The 24,237-nt window shown below is 43.5% G+C and overlaps 1 protein-coding gene across 1 annotated transcript in view; it reads right to left on the bottom strand.

The window, feature by feature from the left end:
- Positions 1-24,237, bottom strand: part of FRMD4A (FERM domain containing 4A) — a 189,342-nt gene that overhangs the window by 55,101 nt on the left and 110,004 nt on the right. Inside the window, 5 exon segments of the mRNA XM_009882937.1 lie at positions 1,730-1,787; positions 2,001-2,066; positions 9,279-9,362; positions 17,129-17,151; positions 20,263-20,319. Coding sequence (XP_009881239.1) covers positions 1,730-1,787; positions 2,001-2,066; positions 9,279-9,362; positions 17,129-17,151; positions 20,263-20,319 — 288 coding nt within the window.

The raw sequence follows: 24,237 nt of genomic DNA, 5'->3' as shown, positions 1-24,237 counted from the left end.
TTAAGGTGAAGATTTGTTTCTAAGCAGTATCTTTGACTGTCATGGGTGTTGTTAAATTTACCTCTGCTGAATTTCCTCAAGTCACAAAGTTACATGGTGTTTAGGAAAGATCTGTTTCACTTTTAGCTATGACATATAAACCCATCTAAAATGCATCACCTGTGGTCAAGTTACTCAAAATGCTGCCAGGGAAGGTGGGGAGGTTTGACATGGGCCCCTTGAGCAGTGGTGCATCCTCTTTCTCTTCCCTGCAAATTATTCGGTCTGAACACTCAGAGATTGGAGACGACGGAAAGCGAATCACCCAGCTGACTTGAATTATCTGGAGGGATTTTAGCATTAATCTTGAAAATGCAGCAGTAATGGGATCTGAGAGCTACCAAGTGATAAGGTCTGACAGGCTTGGACCCAACTGCTTTGTGTCTGAGTGTGCAATAAAATGGCCTTATGGAGTAATGGCTGATATCTGATACCAGCCTCTTTGCAATTTACTGAACTGGAGTCCTCAATGAAATTACATCTGTTCTGTTAACGTGATAGGGAACGGCAGGGTAAAATGCAGCAAAACCAAAACCCCCACATCAGGCAGAAGCAAAACCTATTATGTGCAATATTTGCTGCCTCATTGCTGCTCACTGGTATTTACTGATCATGGGGAGTTCACTGGAATAGCTCTCAAGTGTTTGTAGGCTTGAACAATCAGCCCAGTCCACCAGTTCTTTTTTGGTGTAGAGTGGTCCAAGAGATCTGGTGCTGGAGGGATCCCGCCCTCTGGCAAAAGGTGGGGCTAATGCTTTTCACAAAATGCCAGGCACATTAGCTGGAGTAGACTACAAACGCATCTCCCTGAGACAGGTACTGTCAGATATTTGTGGTTTTGTGGTACCCTACGTGTGCAAGGTATTACAGATGTATGAAACCCCCATATGATCTATGCAGAGAGATAATGATGAAACACATCAAAACTTCAGGGTTGATAAATGAGGGAATATGCTCTGGGGAGTGTGGATTTAGCTTTCTTTATATGTTTATTGATTTCTCTACTTAAAAAAAATAACAAGCCTACACAGCTGGTCAGGCAGGGAAGTAATAATAATAATATGAAACTGGAAGATTTGGTGATAAATCATTAGACAAAAGAAATGAGGGATTTCATGAATACCTGAATGAAATCCACATAGTTAATAAATGGAGAGCTGTTTGGGGAGGGGTGTGTATTATGTCTAGAGTATGGGACAATGATTTGGCATTAAAAAAATGTACTATATCTGTATCCATCTACCTACATCTCAAGTGAAGGGATCTGCAGTATGCAGGTCATAGCTGGCCCTAGTTAGTTGCTCATGGATCTGCTGGCTGGGAAAAGTATGACCTCCTGGAACTACAAAAAGGAGCAAAGCATTGAGTCTGCCAGCAATGTGGCTGGCTTGTCCCTTTGGTGCTGGTTCACTGCCATCACCAGAGCTTGCCGCTGCTTGTGGGCTGAACATCTCCAGCACAATAGGACTTTAAGAGTTTTATCTCCAAGAACAGGATTTTCCTCTGTGGAGCTGTATTTACCAAACATTCACTACACAGTTGAAATAAGTTTATCCTACCACAGGAAGTGAAACGAGACTTTAGTAGCAGTGTATTGTGTTCTGAAAGCAGGATGGTTATTTGTACCTCTCTCCCTCCCTCTTCAACAACAGTTTAATTCAATAAATGACCTTTTTTTTGTAGCACGTACCTTTACTGCATAATAATGCACTCCATATGTTGGGAGGGATTCTACAATGCTCATGTAACTGCAAAACAACACATAAGAGAATAACACGTCTGAGAAGCTGAGAGGATGATCTGGGAAAAATGCTTAAATAAATAAATAAGTAAGTACAGAAATACTTAAAAATAAAGCATTAGATGAGATTGGAGACATAGTTATATATTCTATTTACGGTCCAGTATAAATATTTCCCGATAAAACAAAGGTCAAAAGAAGTCACTCTTATTTCACTTACTTCACAATTGCTTGACCTCTTGTCTGCCCATTTAGTTTCTTGTAATGTTCTATTACTCGATCCTCACTGGAAAGGAAGAAGTGAGATGTTTTACATATTGGCAGTGTCATGACAGAATCTTGCCAAAAGGTGAAGAGATACTTCTGTTAACACAGCTACTGACTGAGGGAATCAAAAGATGCCAAGCAAAAGTGTTAGATGAGAGGATTTGATGCAGCTCAGGGTAAACAAGGGGGGCTCACAGACTGAGAATAAAAATGGTTTTCTAGGAGTTGGCTTTCTGGAAGAACCTTTTTTACTCACAAACATGGTATCTACATGTACAGATGTCTCCCTCTCTTCATTACTTTCCTTATCTACAAATGATGCTCATGGTATTACAATGTGTGGCATACAGATGTGTGTTGGAGCTGCTGCTTTGCTGTAGCTAGTGCAACTTCTTTCCAAGCCCACCAAGTTCTCTAAAAGCTAGCCAAGCTTTCAGAAATTGGTGGCAAGTAATAGCACTAAGTTTTATTGCACCTGCACAATTCCACATACAGGAGCACTAGTGGAAGCATTCTGGAGAAATCACTCTCAGCAAGGAGTTAAATTCCTAGTGTACACAGAGGCAATGTCTATAACAGCAGGTTAAACAGTGGCAGGGAATGTTTCCAAGGCACTCAAACTTGGGTCCCTTTACTGTTAAAGTACCTGTGCCTTGGCATACTTTTGGGTTATACTAACTTGCACGCCCCAGCAACTCCTGGCTATGCACTGGGTGTTGGCATGGGCCAGGGCCCATTCCCAACACTGCTTTGGAGAACTAAGACAGTTTCATGGTATAGATGGATGCTGTTCCACACCAGTGGACCTCTGTGTCAGAGAACAGTTCTGGGCATATTTGATAAATGCATGTTGAGACATTCCTATATATGGTAAAGATGTAGCATCCAAAAGCAGGTCAGCATGACCCAAATGACAGACTGAGAGACATCTGTAAGTTCACTTTTAAAGAATCTCATTCCTTCTTCTCTAGTGAATGGGTAGCAGGAGAGCATAGAACCAGAGCTATTTGATGCATGCAATCAGCTGTGCTAGCAAGGTTGCAGCATGGCAAACTATAAGCCAATGATCGCCTTTTCAAGGTTCACAGCGCTCTCCTTTGATTTCAATAGTGTTCCTTTCAGTCTACAGCCATGCAAGTCATCACAGCTTCCAAGCCTAGTACTTTCAGACTGGTCTGCTTTTGGTTCTTTAACTTCCAGCAATGTAATGTCCACAGGACCAGCTCTGTTACATTGGCATGACAGAATACTCAAAATCCTCAAGTTTAAACCCAATCTCTTGCTCTTTATGTCGCAACACCAAGGATAAGGAATCTGTTGAGTCCCTTCAAGATACTGTACAGACCTTGCCAGTCCCAGAGGAACGCAATCTAAACTACCTTGATGCCACATTTGTGCCCTACCCACCTGGCACTCCATAGGCTTCAGGTAGTACCAAGTGTCTATCTAGTGCCATCATGCTGCACGTGGTTTAGGCCAATGTGAACTGGCATTCCGCCCTCCCTGCATTTCCTAGGTCCAGTTGGGGTCCCTAATGGGGCCTTTAAAGGCAGCCACACAGTTGTCCACCAGGCGATAATCCTTGCCCAGGCAGAACTGAAGCTATTTTTATTGCTAGACAGTGTGAAGGAGCACAGCAGTGTGGGATGGTCTGGTAGATGACTTCACTGCAATTGCTCAGAGATGCGCACAGGGTCTTTGGTGGAAAACTGCAAACCGTTTCACTAGCCCTGCTAACGCGATGGTGTCTTCTCATTGCTGCCTTCCCCATATACATCCTTGTGCCAGAAACATCTGTGTGGAGCCAGAATCTCTTTTAGAAGGAAGTTTCCCTGCCCCTGCTGGGCACAGCCATCACAATGCCTTCAGTGATGTCACAGGTGGAGGCCACACACGCCTGCTGTGACATCACACACAGGGTGTTCTGCTCTGTGACATCACAAGGAGGAAAAAATGCACTATGACATGCCAAACAAGGCATGCTGTGCACAGATGGGGCATGGGGCCTGGCACAGGGTAGTTGAAGACAGTGCATCCATCTCTGGTAATGCAGGGAGGAAGGGGCAGGACCAGAAACACCAGTGAAGACAGCACAGAGCAATTTAAAGTAGATGGTCTGTCGGACTGTGAGCAGGGCCAGCTCACAAGCCTGCAATTTGTCTACAAGTAACTGCTCTCCTTACTCACTCACCATGTGACTTCCTCTGAAAGTCACTTGCAAATAAAAAAAGGCTTTTACTGGGGCAAGGTGAAATGATGTCCCGCCAGCACGCCACAATGGGTACAGGGTGCTGACTGAGTCAGTGACAAATTACATGGGTAAAGGAATGGTCCAGCTCTCCCATCAAATCCCTCAGAATATTTTTAATGCTTAGAAAATGATCTGTAAGCTATAAATTCAACAACTATGAAACCATATTCAGCCCACTGATCCAAGCAAGTACCACAGATGTTATAAGTGTGCATGAAGGCAGGGCCTGGGTCTCCTGCCATGATTATCATAAACAGGATTACTTTTGGAGCAATAACTGAATTACATGAGTGTTCAGTACTGGAAGATTTCCAAAAAACATCATTCTTAATAAAAAAGATAGACAGAGAGGGCTTACAGTCCTTTGAAATTACTTTTTAAAACCACGATTACATATGGATGCAATTCCTCTCTGTCTCAGACAGGAACAAACCTGGAGTGACTTCTCAAAAAACAAAGGAGTTTCTCCAGTGGAAAACGGTCTTAGCTTTCCACTGTGTGCAGTTTATTGTACACATCAAGTTCCTTATTGATGCCATTCAAGGAAAGGATAGATGTAACTATATGGTGATTACCTAATGTGATTCTGGATGCGCTCTGCTTTCTTACAAATGATTATTATAAAATAATGGATATGTTCCCAGACCATACCTCTCGGGTAGGGAAGCCAATCAATGGCCCATTTCCTTCAAAAGGACAGATTAGATGTCAGGGAGCCTTTCTGAACAGTGGGATGAATAAAGTTATGTTCTCAACCCATACTAAAAGATGTGGGATAGTCCAGGCTCTACCCAGTTCTCCTAAACAAATACAGGCAACACTGTCTATACCTTCATTGCCTCATTAGGATACTGATGATCTTCCTTTCCATTGTATAATGTTTTGAGGTCTACAGATATTAAGTATCAGATAAGTATTATCCTTGTTTCTACTTTTGGACAAAAAAGATAAAGCCTGAATTATCAATCGAGCCATGAATACTGAAGAGTGGGATTTGCTGCCTTTCACCTTTCTACAACACTAAGCTAGTCACACTTTGGGGAAAGAAACAAATACTCCAGAACACAATTCATCCTGACAGCAAAGGGAGCTGAGGGCACCTAGCTCAGATGGAGAGGTCTACACTGAAGAAATGTTCATGGTCAGATGAATCCCACCCCAGCTGCATGACAGTCACTCCTCTAACAGTTCTTTGAACTTCCTTTTCATTCCCTGTGCAGAAAGGTTCATCCAGAACAGAGGTCACTTTCTGCCTCCAGCTCTGGGATAGAGGGGTAAGCCTAGCATGTGCCAGGGAAAACAAGCAAAATCATTTACGGGTCAGAAGGAGCATTAGCAGAGCTTATAAACATTCTCCCCTATCATTTCAGCTGTTCATCTCTGAGCGGCTGCCATGCTGCTATTGACAGCTGGGAGAGTGCTGGGACGCTGCCTGGGCCACCAGCTGACGTCTCTTCTCCCCCTGTTCTGGCCTGTTGCTGTTGTAACACAGAAACTCATTCATAACACAGGGCTGACAGAGGATGCTTAACTAATGTGGCGACACGGAGGCTGCCGAAGCACTACCGTCTGTTTGACAGCTCATAAAACATTTCCCCCAAAGCTGCAAAAATTAGTACATGGATGCTATTCTGCAGCAGACAACTCTGATAAAGATCTACCAAGAAATCCCTCCTGTCCCAGCAGCTTACAGAACTGGATGGCAGACAACTTGCAAGCAAATGCAGGGCCAGAGTTTCTCATCATCAGATCCAGATTTTCAAAGGTAATCGTTCTCCCGTCTCTTCCCAGCACACTGAGCTGTTTAAAATAGCTCTCTGCTCATTGCTGTACCTTACTGTTGTTCTGTTTCTAGCTTTTGTCCATCTTGATTATATTCTCAAAATTACTAGCATTGTTATTTGCAGTCATATGCTGTCCTACTGAAGCCAGCAGAGCATCTCTTGGGCCAAAGGGACCAAGAGCAGGATCAGAGCCTCAGGTCTGTGTGGTATTAGAGAAACTAAACAGTGATTTTTAGCTGATGTTTTCAGAGTTGGATTTCCTGGCAATGCTGATGCTTTAGGTTGCTGAAAATAGGCTTGCATTCAAAGTCTGTTGGAACCTGGGAGAAGTCTGTCTTCCCCCTGATCTGTTGAAAATCTCATTCTAACATTCATTTTGTGTCATTGCATCTCCTCCTTGCAACCTAGTACTGGGCTGGCTTGTTGGGCAGGATCTGAATAGAGATAAAATGAAATGACAATGGCTGGAAAGGAGTGCTGTGAACTAAGACAGGTGCTCTCCTGTTTCATTGTGATTAGTGTTAGTTCTAAAATAATAAATACTGTCAGTTGTTTCCATGCATGGGCAAGACAAATCAAAACTCAGGGCCCCAGTTCCTAGACTGCCTGGGAGGACCAGAAGCTCAGGCTTTCATTTAAAAGACAAAAAAACCTCCAAACTCCTTGTTGCTTCACCAATAATCAGTGATGCTAAAAGATGCTTAAGAACCAGATGTGAAACTGATTCTTCTTAATCTGTACAGAGCTGGAATCTTGATGATATAAAACCTACAACCTTCATCTTTGTTGTGATGTCTACAAACTTGCAAGAAGAGGTTACAGTCCGGGGAACGGCCTGCAGCAAGGGTATGCAACCAGGAGACTCCATGAAGGTGGAGCTGGAGGCACCAAACTTTGCTGATTCAGCCCTCACTGCATCTAAGAATCCAGGACTCATCCCACTGGTCTTACTACATTTGGTAGGAGCAACAGGTGATGCTTTTTCATGAGGTGTGATGGAAATGTTATATTATTTTATACAGATCTATCATAGTATCTTAACGAAGGTATCATAGTATTTACTTTATCATCCATTTTATTGCCTCTTAGTCCATTTCAAGCTATACAAAGGTTCTTTTGTTTGTTTTTAACTATCTACAGCAATTATCCATCCCACCCTTAATGCTTTAAATATTTCTTTCTGGAGCTGGGAATTCACATTACTGCTTTGGGCTAATGCTGAAGAACTGCAGTATAAAACTGATTGCACACAGAAAAGAACAGGATGAAATTTGTATCCAATATGTAATCTGCAGGACATGCAGAAGTGTCAGAAAACACAGTTTTAGAAATCTACCCTCTTTGACCTGTATTTCAGAGGCTTTTTTTCTGATTCACCTCTTCCTGAGAGCATTCAGCGTTTCAGAGGGTGTTTATGAAAAAGCCACCATTAAAAAACTAATGAACTACTCATGTATAAGAGGTCTCTGAGACCTGGTTACTGAGGTCAAATCACAAGGGAGTCTCAGGACTGTAGCCACTGGTTTTATTACCTCATTGGAAACCACCAGCTTCCCAACCTGAAACCTGTTCTCAGTCACGTGAGAACTCCCACAAAATTAAGAACAGCTGCAAGTAGTGCTGTACCTTGTGTATAACTGTAAATACTTGCATTCTGAGCATGAGGTTTTCACATGGCTCTTCTTGCTTCAGGTGACTGAACATAGCCCAAACCCAAGGAGAGTGTCTTGGGCAGAGGCAGTCCCAGACCTCACTGTTTTCCCAGCAGAAGTCCTTAGCATAGACACGTTGACTAACACTTGATGACAGTGGGGGCAGACAGATCCTTATGGGCAGACGGGCCCTGACAGGCAGCCTGGGTTGTCACTGCTTTGCTGTGTATGGATACCATGACAGGCAACTGAAGCAAAGGTGATGTGGGCCCTCAGTCCATGTTGCTGCTTGAAGAGTCAGATTTGCCTTCCCTGTCCGTGGTTACACTCCTCTTATGGTGGCTTTTAGCTTGAGCTACAAGTTTGTCAGTCAGACCAGGCCACTGACCTGGCTTGAAAAGCACTTTTTTTAAAAATGTGTGGATTAATTTGTGCAAAAAGGAAGGAGACACTCCAAACAGGGAGACTATTCTGCTTCCAGTGAAACGGCAGCCTACATTTATCAAATTTTCATAAAAATTTGGGTTGATTTTTAGACAAAAACACTGTGAGCCTGTGATGATCCACAGCTTTTGTGTAAGTGTTCCTAACCTCAGGCTGGGACTCTGAGTCACTCCTGATGTGCTCAGAAAGTGATTGTAAGACCTCACAGACTAGCTTGCCTATGGCTGGACACGAGGTACAGCTAATTCTGGTATTGTAACCATGCTAGCAAAAGTGGATGGCCTTTCTGGCAAAAGGAAGAATTGAGATCGTAAACTACAAACTGATTTGTTTCCCCGTGCCATCCTCAGATTACCAAGATGCTGAAATTAAAAGAGGAGCAGATAAAGAAGTTCACTCCCACCCCCAGGCTTATAGCCTAATGCTTTAAAGCCAAACATGAAAGAGGAACAAACAGAAAATCAAGTGAAAGCATCTCCCCATTAATGAACAATCTTTCCCCAAATTCTTTCCTATTTGCACAGATAAAAGGGATAGGCAGGGTGGCACAAAGAATCTATGTGTGGGGCATACGAAATTTAATTGTGATCCTGGTCCTACCCTGGATTTAATTTTCAGTGCAATAAAGACAGAGTTCACAAGCTTCCACCTCCAAACATCACCTAGTTTGTATAAAAGGAGAAATACATCCCTTTTAGTTCAGCTATGCCATACAGAGAAGACTTGTAAGACGAAGCTCAATCATTCAAAAATAACACAAAGCAGTGCAAAACATTGACATTTCAAACTAGGATAGCTCTTTGCACACATGCAAAGTGCTGGGAAAGGAAATGGCACATTAGGCCTCTTGATTCCATCAGGACACTTGTACCTTTTCAGAGAATGTTCTGGCCAGCTATTACTGCAGCCATGTGGCAGACAGGGAAACTGAGGCCCAGGGTGGTAGCTCTACTTGTGTTGAATCATGCAATATGTCAGTGGCAGACCCAGAGCTAAAAGGCAGGAACCCCTGCATCCCAGTTCCACTCTCAGATCATTTATTGCCACAGCCAGGTCCTGCACAAGACACTGCAAAGCTTCTCAGCAGAATGATACGTTACCAGTAAGCGAGGGAAGGATGCTCCTTCAGCGCCGGTGTTGGAAGGGCTGGCAGCTTCTTTAATTCATTCCTTACAACTTCATTGCTGAAAGAGAGTTCAAAAGGAGGATCAGGCTACAAGAAAACAACCACAATATTTGATATGACCTGACCTAGCTGGCAGGCTGCTATGGCTCTACATCTGTTCCTCTTTAACAAAAGGCACTGGGGTTTCCTTTTTCTTCTCTCTTTATTTGTTTTATGGCAGCCCAGTTAACTTTTCCCTCTATTATCAAAATTGGAGAGAAGCTCTCCCAGATGGTTATGTTGAAGCATTTCCTACCAATGACTGGACACAAAAGCCACCATGTCACATTTCATCGAGCAGGGTCCCACGGACATGTTCAGAGAAAAAAACAAGGGGAAGAGAAGAAAAAGTGATGCTTTCAGCTGCAATAAAGAATCTTTATTTAATGCCTTACAACCTGCTGCAAAAAGTAATGATTTGTTTTCTTAGCATCACAGGTTGTTTTTAGCCTCTTGCTCCAGTGACCTGGCCTTTGCACATCTTCACTGATAAGACTCCAGCTTGAATTTATGTCCTGCTACACAAAACCCTCTGTGGGACCAGGCCCAACCACTTGGCTACCATTCTCCTCCCTGCAATCTCTAGTGGCCTCACTGGCCAGCTGGTGCAGCATCACTGCACACCACAGAGCGGGGAGAGCTCATGAAACGGGAGACAGATTCTTGCAGATGAAATGATACTATAGGATTTTCTCCTACAAACCCAAAATGCCTCCCTTCCCACTTTTAAACACACAAGGAATTGTGTGCACATGAAAAAAAATCCCTCAAAGGCTTGGGAAGACAGTGTTACTGTTACTTTTAAAATCATAGAAACACACAGCCAAGAGGGCCAGACAGGACCAAAGAATTAATGTTTACTGGCTTACTTCTTAATAGCAGGGTTGTTTTTTTTTTCCTTCTTGTACCTTGCCCTTTATCCTGCCAAAACTTGTGGTTGTCCTGGAGCTGTGGAGAGAGATACTTCTTCCAGAGCTCCAGATTTCCCAGCTCACTGGCTTCTCCTGTAGGGCAGCAGGGCCATTAACCAGGCAGACAGGTAGTCTTGGCATCCCCAGCTGTAGACCACCCATTTTAACATCTGCTAAAGGCCCAAGGAACAATTGGACATGCCAGGTCACCCTGAGTTTTGTTCTTGTCTCTGGGACAGTCTGGTGGCTTGTAGAGACATGATACTGCTTCAATTATTGTAAACATCTTCCCACAGCATTTCTGCATTTTCACATCCCAGCAGCAGGTTCTGCCTCAGACCTAGGTGGGTTTGTCTTAATTGGAGTTTGCAGGTTAATTGCTAGGTTGGGCCATAGGGTAAACCACTAACATAAATCCTGGAGCAGGCATTTTGGGTATGTCTACGTGCATTTATTATCATGGTAGTTCCCTGACAATCAATTATGTAGTTTTAGAACAGGACCACACCTTTAGTGAAGACAAATATGTAAGAGAGATGCCCAAGTCTCAATTAGGTTCAAATTTTGCAGACTGAAGATGTGTAGAACAGCACTTACAAGAAATGACTAAGGCAACTGCTTCCATGCTAAGCACATAGAAACCCACTCAGTAGTACCTCATATGCCAAGTCAAATGACTCTTGAGAAACCGTGTTTGAACACCCACTCCCACCTAAATCTCATGGACATTGACCACCAGATAGTCCCTCCTTTGTGAGAGCAAATGCTCAAAACCAATTCAGATGTTTCCTTCCATAGCAGCTAAATATCTGCACAAGTCTGAACAAGAAGCTGCTCTGTTCCATATTATCTGCTGATCTGGCTGCTCTGCTCTGTGACTGACAGCCTAGAAAACAAGATATTGCTGTTTACAGAGTTTACTGGGTCTGCCCAGAGACATCTTGTCCACAGCATGTGCATACTCAGCTCTTACTGAGTTTTTTGACATTTTGAATGAAACTGTGGAAAAAAAATAGAACACAGTACAATGAGAGCACAAGCAGCAGTCACTGCCCTCAAGTGAAGATTTTCTGAGGCTGGCTGCTCATAGAAGGAAGTTGAGAAATTTTCAAAACTCTTCTGGGAAGACAGGGAGTAATTTCCAAACAGGGACTTTTTGAGCGCAGAAAACTGTCAAACAGGGCAAGATTAGTGGTCACTAACCATCTTTGAGTCTGGGAAAAAGCCTGAAGCAGTAATGGCTCCCATAAAAGAAAGGGCTAACACCAGTCAGCTCCATCTTTTCTGTCAGTGAGCAGCAAAGTTTGCTTGCACTGTGATAAAAAGTCTTAAGAATCAGAGAAAAAGACATTCTTAGTGATGTTGTTGGATGGGATTAGCATTTCTGCTCAGTACCTAGAAAACAGTGTAAAGTTAGCGCCTCACAACTTCAAAGCGCCAAATGTATTTCAGGTAAGCACTTCCAGGAACAAAAAGGTATTTCATTCCATGATCCATATATTCACTAAGTCTTCTGGCAAGACTCATCTCAACACAAATGAATTTAGACTCCCAAAAGGATGTCAAATCAAGAAAAAGGAAAAAAATAATGACTCAGGTTGCATTTGAGCTAGTGGCCATGAGGTCACTTTCCTCTTGGCTCCTTTTAGAACAGCAAACCCCTTAATTTGTAAAATGTTTCCAGCAGGATCACAAATGGTTTTGTACTTACTGCCTTTCCCACTTTTTCTACTGAAGTATCTCAGTGTGTTTATTTTATTACTGTATTTAGAAAGTGTTTAATCCAGTGACTTGTGCTGCATTTATTTTATATTTGAAAGTGTCCAACCTGCAGGATTGTTATATGTAGAAGGGTGCTTTTGATATAGATTTATTAATATACAGGGGAAACACTCCAAATACACTTTCTCTGTGTCCTCCAGACCACTTTATTCCTGCAGCATGGTGGAAATTATAATATTTAAGAGACTGAATAACAATATGAAAACTGAACTGGAAAAGCCATCTGCATGGGATACTGAAAGCTGTTTAGATATCCAGAAATAAGGTGAACTGACTGGAGAATGGACCATGACTGGACCAATGACTGGAGACAGGAATTCCTGAGTTTTGGTCTTAGTTCTGGTACTGCCTGTTTAACGAGTCTTGGCCAAATAAATTAGTCACCATATCTCAGTATTTCTACCTGCACATGGGGGTAAAAGTCCTACCTAGTAACTTTATAAACATTTTGTAAAAAACAAGGTTTTGGAAACTGGCTGCAATAATTTTGAACAGGATTACATATGCAGTTGTCTCAGGAAATCCATACATTTTCCAGCATGTGTAATAACAATGATCAGTAACAAAACAAAACTGCAGGTGAAAGTTATCAAATCTTCTCAGCATGGTAATTAATTCTGTTGAGGAAACAGAGAGTCTGAGATTCTCGAAATAAATGGTACCATTTGGAATACAGTGTTTAGGATCTTCTCCTTAAGGTTGCAAGAATGCAGTCTGGGTTTTGTAAGCCCTTAATAAATTCTAATTGGTTACATGTCACTTGGTTACACAGAAAGAAAAGTAAGCCTGAAACTATGTTAGATTACCATCTTCCCAAACGTTGAAATTATTGTGAAATTCTGCTTAACAGGAAACTGGCTGTTTGCTTTCTTCCCTTGTTATTCTTTCGTATGTTGCTGAGAGATACTTGGAGTTCACTCGAAATGTCTCATATTGCTTAACTGGAAGAAATCTAGCAATAAGAGCCTGTCTGAGGAACTAGCTGCAAGGGTTCAGGATTTTGTTTTATGTTTTACTTAGAATTTTTTGTTTCTCCTCCCCAAACTGAGAGAAAAATGATCAGTATATGTTATTTCCAGCTGCTTTGACATAGATGCCATTTAAGGTTGAAGAGCTGGATTCTGAATATTTAAAACCAAAGTCAGTGTGAGTTTCTGAAAGATTTTGGTCAATGTCAGACTGGACTCTAAATCCAGGAGGATTAATATAGAGGGAAAATATCAAGCATCTTAATAATATGTGTTGCTCCCCCCAAAATTAGCCAGGGCACCCTGGTTCCTTCCTCTATGTAGGCCTAAAGAGTGTCACACCTGTAGGACTTGCGTTCATCTAAGAAATCGGAATTTGTCCTGCCCACTCTCTGCCAACCAAGTGTGACTCAGCTCCCTACTAGAAAGAAGATTAGCCTTAGTTAATAACCTTTATATCTGTCTGTAGGATACTAGTTTAGGAGCTTTGTATGCATCATTCTGTGCCTTTGAAGTCAAAATTTTTGTAACTAATAAGAAAAAGCATAGATGAAATCTTAAGTGTCCTATTCAACCTGGGAATCAGCTGAACAGGATACTCAATTGTCCTAAATTCAGTGTTATGTCCCACACTAAATGTAAACTTTTTTCAGTCTTGTCAGCTGAAGCATTTGGGGATTATCTTAAACAATGTGAAAACCACTCTTGTTTAATGCAGAGGACTAGGAACTTGTCAAGGAGAGTACTTTTTATTTTAAACCTTGCTCTGCCTAGATCTGTATCAAGTAAGAGATGTGCCCTTTGTACAACTCCGCTTGCAAAACACTGAGTTGGACCAGGCCATTTACAGCAAAGACTGAGAAATATTTTTCTTAGTTGATTTAAATGGGTTCAGGAGCTCCAGGTTTTTGATGGGTTTGTTTTTGAAATGAAACACATATAAGAAATTGAAAAGGTCTTAAACAAAGTGTTCACTATAGATGCCAAACAGATCTGTCAGGGCTATTGTGGCATCTTAGTTCAAGACAAATAAGGGTGACTCACTATGTGCTCTGCAGGCTTACCAAACACTGGGCAGTCGTTGTAATGCCTGAGTTAGGGAGTACTCCTAGGTGGCAAGAATCAGCACTGAGAGACTCATACATGACAATGCCCTACCAAAGGATGTAGGACATGTGCTTGAAATGGCACATAAGCCCCTTTTGTGGAAAGGAAAGAGTAGTACTACAAGCACAGTTATTATTCTGAGGCATGGGATTATTCCCTCAAAAGCCGCAATAGGAGCTGCTGTCATTGCAGATGCAGCAGTTCACAGAGATAGAAAACTGACTGCGAGAGTTTGTAAGATCAGTTCTGGTTTTTGAGCTCCCATGAAGCCCAAAAAGCACACTTGCCACTGCATTCAGGAGTCCTGAACCAACCCCCTGTGATCCACCACTTGGGTGCAGCGGGGTTTGGAGATAATCACACCCTGGCCACCATTTGCAGGTGCCAACCCACAGCTGAAATGGTGACAATTTGGCATTGGCTATCCCAGCACCTGAGGTGAACAGCAGCGACTCATAGGAAGGCTCCCACAGGGAACAGTAATTCTCCCATTGCTATAAATGAGCCAGTGCTTATGCACTTTTCTGGATTATGGCCAAACAGAAATTTGTAGTCTCACAGGCTATAAATCTGATGGTGGCAGCAGACAGGACAGGTGTGGGAAGTCTGCAGTCTGCGTTCCAAGCATGCAACTCTTTAGAATCAACTTATTTCTTCAAAAACAAAGCAAGAGTTCAAGAGTTCAGCCTTCATGCAATGTATGCTGCCATGCACATTTATTATCTTTAAATCTCAGCAGCAAAATATTCACAACTGCAGAGCTTCTCCGTTTCAAAGAGTAGCCACTTCTATTTCAAACAGCATTTCAACATCAACTAACTTCAAACACTGAAGCTAACTTCAGCCCTAAGAAAAGTCAGAACATTTGTCTGATCTGCAGTTCCTCTGGCTGGCCCCAGGCTTGATTTGCCTCCCAGATTTTACACTGCTGATACGAATAACCACAAATCTCAGCAGGCAAAATCTTGACCACAATGACCTCATGCTGACTTCAGTAGCACCTGGATCTCACCCAGCACGTAAACCCATGTCACTGCACATTAGAGGGGAGTTGCTGGACAGACATCCCTGGAGATGCTAAGTCTTCTCCTAGACCACAGAGGGTCAGGGTAACATTCTTCTACCTTTCTCCAAGAATAGGCTTTGAACTCCACTAATATGGCAGATTGCTTTGCCACCAAAGCCCATTTATAAATTAAGACCCCTGGCAGTGTCAGCAATTGTTATTATGACACCACTTCTCTGCCTGACTTGGATGTAAGGATTCCCCCTTCCACTTCAAAACATTGCGATCCACAGGTGGAAAGGACTAAGAGCTAACTGTTTTAATGGGGATGATGATGACTGCCACACTGATGTGGAGGAAGCATTTAACACTAGGTGCTGAGGTATATTCTGTGCTCTCAGAGAATATTCCTCATTTCTCTGTGGCCTAGAGACATGTACTGTGATAAACTCAACCATTCCTTTTACAAAGGACATTAAACAGTTTTTAGCAGATGGATGCTTTCCACTGCCTGTTTCCACTTCTGGTCTGGAAACTAGATACTTCAAGATAAAATGCTTTCAGTCCTGAGCCATCTGATTCTTCTTTCTTCTGTGTTTCATAGTCTGAATGTACAGTTTCTGGGTGTGTTTTTGTCATGTTCGAGATATTCTGAGAAAAGCTAAATATATTTATTATAGCATATATATATAATATTTATTATTCATAGCATAACCCACGGAAGATGTGGTTTATCACAGGTTTGAATGGCAAAACTCTGCTTGGTCCAGTTCTTCTGGGCTAAGCACTTGGTAGTGCGTTGAAAACCAGACTGAAAAGTAAAAGAGCGACATGCACTCCCATATCCCCTAAATAAACATGGCTGGTAGTTGAGTTATGCTAAATCAGGTGGAACTGAAAAATGAAGAAAGACTGGGCTTGTGTTTCTGTGGTCAGATGCATGTCAGGATTTTGCAAGTTGATTAAAGTTATGAGAAATGATAAGGCAGAACTTCCTTTTAGCAAGGGTTACCTTATGTCATCTCAGATTCCATGATGGGCAGGCAATATTTGCAATGCATTGTTCCTTTTCACTGATTTGTCTCAATTTTAGCTGGCCAGAAGTCCCCATCCACCAGAAGGCAGAACCTGCCTGTTATTGACAGCCTCCTATGGGTGCACAGAGTATCATTACAGTCTTTTCTCAGTGTATCTCAATGCTGACAGAATTAAGACACCTTTTTAGGCTCATCTGGCAATTCAGCCTCACTGCCCATTCACAGCTTGTTTTCTTCTCTGAAACTAACTTCAATGGATATTGTGGTCCTCCAGCTGAACTCACATTCAGGTCAGTAAAAGTAATATATGGAGTATGTGATTTTTTTTGCATAGACAGTTCTCCTGGGCTTCAGATGAAGAACTTCCACATTTCTCACATGAGGGATCAAACAGGCATCTGACCTTTGGTTGCTACTAATGTGTAACTGAAAGATACTGTCAACTTAAATGAAAATTCTCAGGCATTTCATTAACAGTCTCCTGAAGCACTGAGCACAGTCACCTCTTTGAATTTCTTACAGCAAGTCTGAAGATTTGGCTCAAGGAATAACGTAAATTCAACAAACCCAACCATTCTCATAATCATTGTGATTATGGGAACTCTGCCCAAATTCAAGCTGAAATATCAGTTAGTGATGGAATTTTAATGTTGCCTCTGGCTGGCTCTGTGATATAACAGTGACTGTAAAGTAATTTCCTAAGTGATTTCCTTCTGAAGACTAGTCTATTTCCTGAACTTGCTGGGCATATAAAGAGATTTGTCAACAACAAAGTCACAAACAATGCTGTTTGCAAGGCATGCTCTGGTCAAAGGCTTTGTTTTGCGAAGAAATTATTTCAGGAAGCATGACGTCTATGTTAGCAATGCATTCCTGTTGCTACACAGCTACAACAGAGTTGCATCGCTCACACAGTGATTTTACTAGATTCATTCTCAGAGCACACAGTGGCAAAAACTTTTAATTTCACCTACCTTGAAAAATCTCCCTTTGCCTCCTGTAAAACGAGAAAGAAAAATTAAAAATATATCATTAAAAATAGAAAAAAAATCAAGAAAACAGCTGTTCAAGATTTTCCATTTGCAAAATTCATTTAGCAGCAATTTCCTGTTGTAATTGATTCCTCATGTATTTTTTGGAACCAGTATCTAATGTCAAGTGCCATGATACATGCAGTGAGCTGGGCAGATTAACAAACAAAAGGTTTGCCTAGTTCAGGGCCAGATGATTCCTCATTCTGCTAGTGGATACCCAAGAAGCTGCAGGAGATGATGCTAGTAAATATTTTTTTGCTAGTAAATATTTTTTCAGTGTGGATGCTACATTACTAGAAGATCTCTGAAGTCTCAGTGACTTTGCAGCCTCTGAGACTGCAACTCCTCTGACTCTTTTTACAAGTATCCTCATTATTTTCTAGTAACTAGACTTTCAAAAAGCTAGCTCACTGTCAGCTTTCAAGGTGATGCAAGACAGGTTTCTCTAACTCCTTGCTGAGTGATTGGGTGAGTATTTAGCTCCCTTAATATATCTAGATATTTCTATTTATTACTATCAGAGCCTGATGTTAAAGGGCTGGGTCATGTTCCAGTCCAGTAGTTAGATTAGTACCTGAGTTTTACTGCATATCTGGCGAATCCTTAAAATGTGGTGAGTCCCCTCCTCAACAGATGCAATACGCATTTTGCAATTTCCACAGAATCATAGAATGGTTTGGGTTGGAAGGGACCTTAAAGATCATCTTGTTCCAAACCCCCTGCCATGGGCAGGGACACCTCCCACTACAGCAGGTTGCTCAAAGCCCCATCCAGCCTGGCCTTGAACACCTCCAGGGATGGGGCAGCCACAGCTTCTCTGGGCAACCTGTTCCAGTGCCTCACCACCCTCAGATTAAAGGATTTCTTCCTAATATCTAATCTAAATCTACCCTCTTCCAGTTTAAAACTGTTGCCCCTTGTCCTATCACTACATGCACTTGTAAATGTGCGCTTCCAGCTTTCTTGTAGGCCCCCTTCAGATAATGGAAAGCCGCTCTAATGTCTCCCTGGAGCCTCCTCTTCTCCAGACTGAACAACCCCAACTCTCTCAGCCTGTCCTCATAGCAGAGATATTCCAGCTCTCTGATCATCTTCGTCTCCCTCCTCTGGACTCGCTCCAACAGGTCCATGTCTTTGCTGTGCTGAGGACTCCAAAGCTGGACACAGTACTGCAGGTGAGATCTCACCAGAGTGGAGTAGAGGGGGAGAATGACCTCCCTCGACCTGCTGGTCACGCTGCTTTTGATGCAGCCCAAGCTAACAGGCAATATGCATTTCATATGATGCATGCTAAAGCACCTTATTTGCTGTCAGCTACACAGAAAGCACAGTGCAAGAACGTAATTGGTTCAGTGAGGGAGTTTCCGCTGCCAAGAGGACTAAGTTTTACATCCAATTCTTTTGTCTTTACATCTGTCCATCCACCTGCAAAACCTGTCAGCCCACATCCAGTGATGCTTCAGTCCTGAGGCTGGGGTAAAGTTCATAGTTTTGGTGGTGTTTTAATTTGTTCTGGTAACACAATTTGAAATAAGGCTGCAGACTAAATCACTTGAGGTTTGACAGTCCTTTACTATGTTCCTATTTCCCTCTGAGTGAACTGAAGGGCAGACAAGTTATCCTCCGATTTGTAGGAAGGAGTCCTCCAGCATATCATGATTATAGTTCAACACGGAGCAAAACCCAAAGGATATGCCCTGGCCTGCACAGGGATGAGCATACTGAACTTAAAAATCAATTTTGTAGGGTAGATCCCCCATACTTCAGTTCTTGGACCTAAATGCTGCAGTGAGAAGTAGAACAAAATGTAGTATGTTTTGCTTGGATCCTGTCACAAGCATGGGCTGTAGTAATTTCTGGTTACAGACAGCAGAGGTGTGGCTTGTTTTGACTGTTTTCATTAAGTTACACATCAAACTACTACAGGAATATACGTAACATCCTGTGTTTGTGATGAGAAACAATCACAGCAACAAGGGTTACAGTGGCAGATCTGGATCTGGCTGTACAATTACTAAGCACTCAAGTTATTCATTAGGATGAGCAGACAATAGATTCATAACCCTATTGCTGCCTCGCACAATGAGCCTGTTGTTTGATGTGTATTCCCCCAACAGCCAATATGCAATTTCTATAATGTGTTTTTAATTGAGTCCCCCATCCTGACTCTCACTCCATTTTTGTTACATAAAATGATTTTAATGAAGATTCAAATCCCTACACATTAATTGCTTTTTTAACATGGAAAGTGCTATAGAAGTGCAATGCATTGTTATTTATTAGTGCAGTCTGATGAGATGGCTTGTCTGCTCACATGGCCCCTCATAGCTTCATGGCTGATGGGAAAAAAAAATTAAAACTACACTGTACAAAAGGGGAACAAGGATCATCTAACAATTATCTGTCATCTGCTCCCAGTCACGCTCCTAAAAGGAGATCTTTCACAAAAAACCCACCTCCACTACCCTGAAAAGATTCCTCTTTGGGAACCAGAGATTTATCAAATGCTGCTCGTAATTTTCCCTCTAACCCTTTCCCTCTTCCTGAAAAGCAGGACTTTAAGCGACTTTAATTTTTTTTTTTCCTGGAGAAGTTTTTTAGCAAGTCATTAGTTCCCTCTGCCCATCTTGGAAAGTACAGACAGTTGTGTATGTAGAACCTTATGGAGACTATCAGAGGGCCAAGCTCCATTCGGAAAACACATGCAAGCAAAGTCACTGAAGAAGAAATCACTGTATATGGATTTCCCCTAGGAAATTACATTGATCACTTAGATTTTCTCGGGCTTTACATCATACCACAGGGTCTTGGATATCTGTGTTGGCGCAAACATAATATATGTTTATGTATGCAAAATGTTGGGCAGTGGAATTTGGTCCATGCGTGTAGTCGTCTGATTCAAGAGCTTTCTGTACCTATTTTGCATTGGTATGAATGATGAAAACTGTGTAAAGACATCTTTCTCCTGCAATTGGAGCAATGCCTGCACTTCCATACAACCATTTTGGATTTGGCAAGTTAAAAGATTTAATGCAACACGAGGAAGCACAACGTGAGAGAAGGTGAGCACTTACCTGCAAGATGTATGCAGCCAGTTCAAACACCACTTCACTGTCAACCTCAATGAGTTCCTTGAACGGTGAAGGAAACAAGAAAGAAAAAGAGTTGAGTCAGTTTGAGCTCCTGCAAGAAGGACGTGCATCTCCTCCTGGCTACTGCATGGTGAAGTGTGCGATGCCGGTCTTCTCCCCTGGCTAGGCTTCAAAGCATTCCCTGTGTGCCTGGAGACCAAAGTGAGGGAGAACCTGCCCACTCAGATGTGGAGAAAGCCAAATATTCAGCGTAATGGCTTGGTAAATGAAGCATAACTGGGTGTGGCATGAAGGGATTCCTGGGGAGGAGGGAGGAAAAGACAGGTGGAAGGGGGAGGATCAGTGTAATTTTTATTTTCTTGTGTGATTTAGTGAAAGGTAGCCTGGGAAATATATTTTTTTTCTCCCCCAAATGTCACCCATGCTTCAGGGGAACATAGCCTTATCCTTGGCTCACAGAAGCAAGGAAATGAGAAAATTTATCTTCACTGAGGTTATGTCAAAGCCCCCGCAGAACTCCTCTGGCCCTTGCCCTGGGTAAACTCACAGGAAAAAGAGTGGAAAAACTTCCTCTTGCAGTATGGGAGCTCTAGTTTTGGCCACTCCATTCCTATGAGCACTGGGGCTGGGGCTGCTTTGAGACATGACTGCAAATCTTTTGGTAGATCTTTACTGCTCAGTTCTACAGGATCCAGCCCCTAATGAAAGCAATCTTGAAGGGTCAGGTGAAATTGTGAGTGTTTTGCTTGGACACCATGGTCACATGAAAGACACTGATGGTCCCAAGAGATCCTCTCAGGGTCCTTCTGCCATGCCTTAGATAGTGGCCACAGAACCAAGGGGTCCAGGCTCTGCTCCATCTGAATATGTGAGATGCAGACCTGGCATCAAAGATGGGCCATCTTGTCTAGACCATGCTTTTGACAAGAAAGGTTGGACCAGATGATCCTTGAGGTCCCTTCCAACCAGGTATTCTATGATTCTGTGCTTGGGATGGGAGGCAGGAGCATTAATCTCATGGCCAGTTATGCTGTCCTCAAGTCTCTGGTTCCTGCCTGTGCCAGCGTCTGGGAAGAGAGTGGGCTTTAACTGAGATACTGTTTAGGCCTCAATTCTGCAACTAGATCTCCTATGTTGTCTCCTATGTATGTCGCCACCTACACTGGGTCACTTCAGCTCACTCCTGTTGTGACTTTTCTGTTATATTTATTTAAGCTGCTGTTTTTAATATTTTACTTCATCTGGCAAGAAACGAGGAATCTAAATATAGATCACTGCTGTGATCCGTGCTCCAGCCAAGTCATGGCCACACCTCATTTACAAGCCACAATTGCTGCGTTGGCTTGTCTCTGGCAAAATCAAAAACAAAGGGAACAAAACAGAGGATAAGATCCAGGTGTCCTTGGCTTTCACCAGTGCCAGCTTTTTAAAATAAGCACTTCCTTCACCTCCTCCATAACAACTCATTGGGGAGTGAAGACCAGCTCTGCTACAGGCAATAAACACACCTTCCCCCGTTCAGCTGAACTGCCTGATTCGTGCAGGCACCTGCACTAACGATGTGCGTGTGCCAAGGGAAGCGGCTGGTGTGAGATGTCGATTCAGCTGCAGGCAGGGCTGGGCTGGGGCAGTCAAGCATATCCCATAGCGAGGGGCACTGCAGAGTAGAAACAGAGTGCCCGGTCTTCCTCCCACCTTGAAGCACCAGGCATCGCACCGACAAACCAGCCTCTGCAACCACATGTCGATGTTACGGCAAGTCTATACTAGTAATTAAAGTGGGCCAGAGCCCGTTCTGTGGCCCTAAGGGTATGTGGCACAGTATAGCTCATGATTAAACTCTCTTTCTCCCTCCCTTGGTCCCAGACGGGGTTATCTCAGCTGTGTTGCCTCTCAGGAACAGGTGCTCATCCTTGAACAGTGCCCAAGCAATGTCTGGGACAGGGCTAGTTGGCACAGGCCAAAACCTGTGCCAGAACGTGCTAGTCATTAAACAGCCTGACTGATTGAGGGACAGTGCCTAATGCCAAGCCCTGTCTTGTTCGGTGGCTTGGCCTTTCTGGGCAACAGTAGCTTTCTGGTTCTGTGCGAAAGTTTGGGTGGTCCATGAATGTCTCATTGTACAACAGGTTGGGCAAGGAGGAGTGGTGGGTACAGCCAGAGAAGTACAGCACCTAACACAGCTGGCAACCCAGCCCCAAACTTTCTCAGCTTTCTTCTTTCCCAACTTGAGTAGTCCTGGCATGGGGACATTTGAGGGTCTCAGGTGCTAGCATAATGTTATGAACTACACTTATATCACACACAGTACGGTCTTTCCGGGCTGCAGGCAAGCTTGGAGTGAAGCCATCCGTGGGAATTCCAATGAGGAAACATTTTGTGCAACAAGGAAGATTTCAAGGTTTGGGAGCATGCAACACTCCCTGCTAGCTGCAGGGAAGACAAGCACTGGCTGTGCTTAGACCCTGAATCCCACTCTCTACACCCAGAGGATCCCTCCAGGCATGTCAGCTGGGTGCTCGCCCTGTGTCTTAGCAGAGACTTTGCACCCAACTTTCAAATTCAGCGCCTTTTTTAATAGCACAGCATGGCTTACGGTGGCTGGAAGTCAAATGGAAAGGACCCGCATGGGAGACTGGGAATCCAGCAAGGCTATTTTTGGATGGAGATGACAGTCAGCTCAAATGTGCAAAGTAATGGTTTCAAGAGAGGTCAGACTAAAATAGACCAACCTAGATCTGTAGGCACTTTTTTCTCCCCCCCCCCCCCCCCCCTTTATTAAGCTTTCTCCAAAAAAAGAACAACAGTGTAAGCTTTTCCTGGCAATGCTCCAGAAAGGAACTTCCCCCAGGAACCAAAATGTGATGCTCACTGAGCTTGTTGCTGGAGAGGGCTGACTAAGCACATCTAATTGCAGCCTTGCCAGAGAGCAAAGCTCTGCACAGCTCAGTTCGGCAGCCCTGCCTCTTTCCTGGGCACTGGAAAAAAGGCATTTTCTGGCTTCTACTCTGCATTTTAGGAGATGCAAAGTTAGTCCCTGCATTTTAAGACATGCAGATGTCAGGAAGCAAGGCTCCAGGTTCAGTATAAGCTGGGTTGCTTAGCAGGTCACAAACCTGCTGAAGGTTGAGGGATGGCAGTACGATCACTCCCCTGACTACAGCTGTCTTTTGCTACCTCTTCCTCCCTGGGCAGATGGAAGTGAGTCACCGGGAATGGCCTCTGCCAGCACAGAGGAGGGATTCTCCCAGGGAATCCCAGCTGCTGAAAAACCTCTCCCAGTACCACACACCGAGCCACCCATCCAACCCACCTGGCTGAGTCCGCACGTGGCCAGACTCCATCCACCTCAGCAGTTTCTGGGCCTGCTTAGTTTTATGGATCCTGCCTTTTCACTTGTATGGTTGGGTTGTGGCACCGGAGGGATCAGCCTCACAGCTCTGCCGGGGCAGCGGAGGCCGTGCCAGGACAGCCTTATCTCTGGGACACAGAATGCCTTGCAAAGGGACAGCTCTGAGTTACAGCGCCAGTGACAGCAGGCTGGTGTTTTCAATAGCTTACCAGGCAGGGCTATTTCTGGTACAAAAAACATTTCTCTGTGCATGGCGGGTTCCTAGACAAGGTGATTTTCAGTACACACCCACTAACACCCTTCCCCGCCTCCCATACATCCACATGCTCACTCTCCTGTCCCACAAACTCTGTTACGCTGTCACAAACATGTACTCATATGCATCCCTGACACACTTAAGATTCACCCTCATAGACGCACAAGCTCTCACAGTACAGTCCCACACATGTGCAGTCCCCCACCCCGCACACTCAGCCCCCCATGCCTGCCCCCACTCTCGCACTCACACCACCTCACGCACTCGAACACTTCCCTTGCACACCCTCTCACACACCTACAGCCTCACAAACACACCATTTTTAACCTCTCACAAACTCTCTCCCCCC

This window comes from Charadrius vociferus, unplaced genomic scaffold, assembly GCF_000708025.1.
Source record: "Charadrius vociferus isolate BGI_N301 unplaced genomic scaffold, ASM70802v2 scaffold32, whole genome shotgun sequence".
In the NCBI taxonomy this organism is placed as follows: domain Eukaryota; kingdom Metazoa; phylum Chordata; class Aves; order Charadriiformes; family Charadriidae; genus Charadrius; species Charadrius vociferus.
The sequence above is the reverse complement of the archived record's forward strand: the minus strand, read 5'-3'. Positions and strand labels throughout refer to the sequence as shown.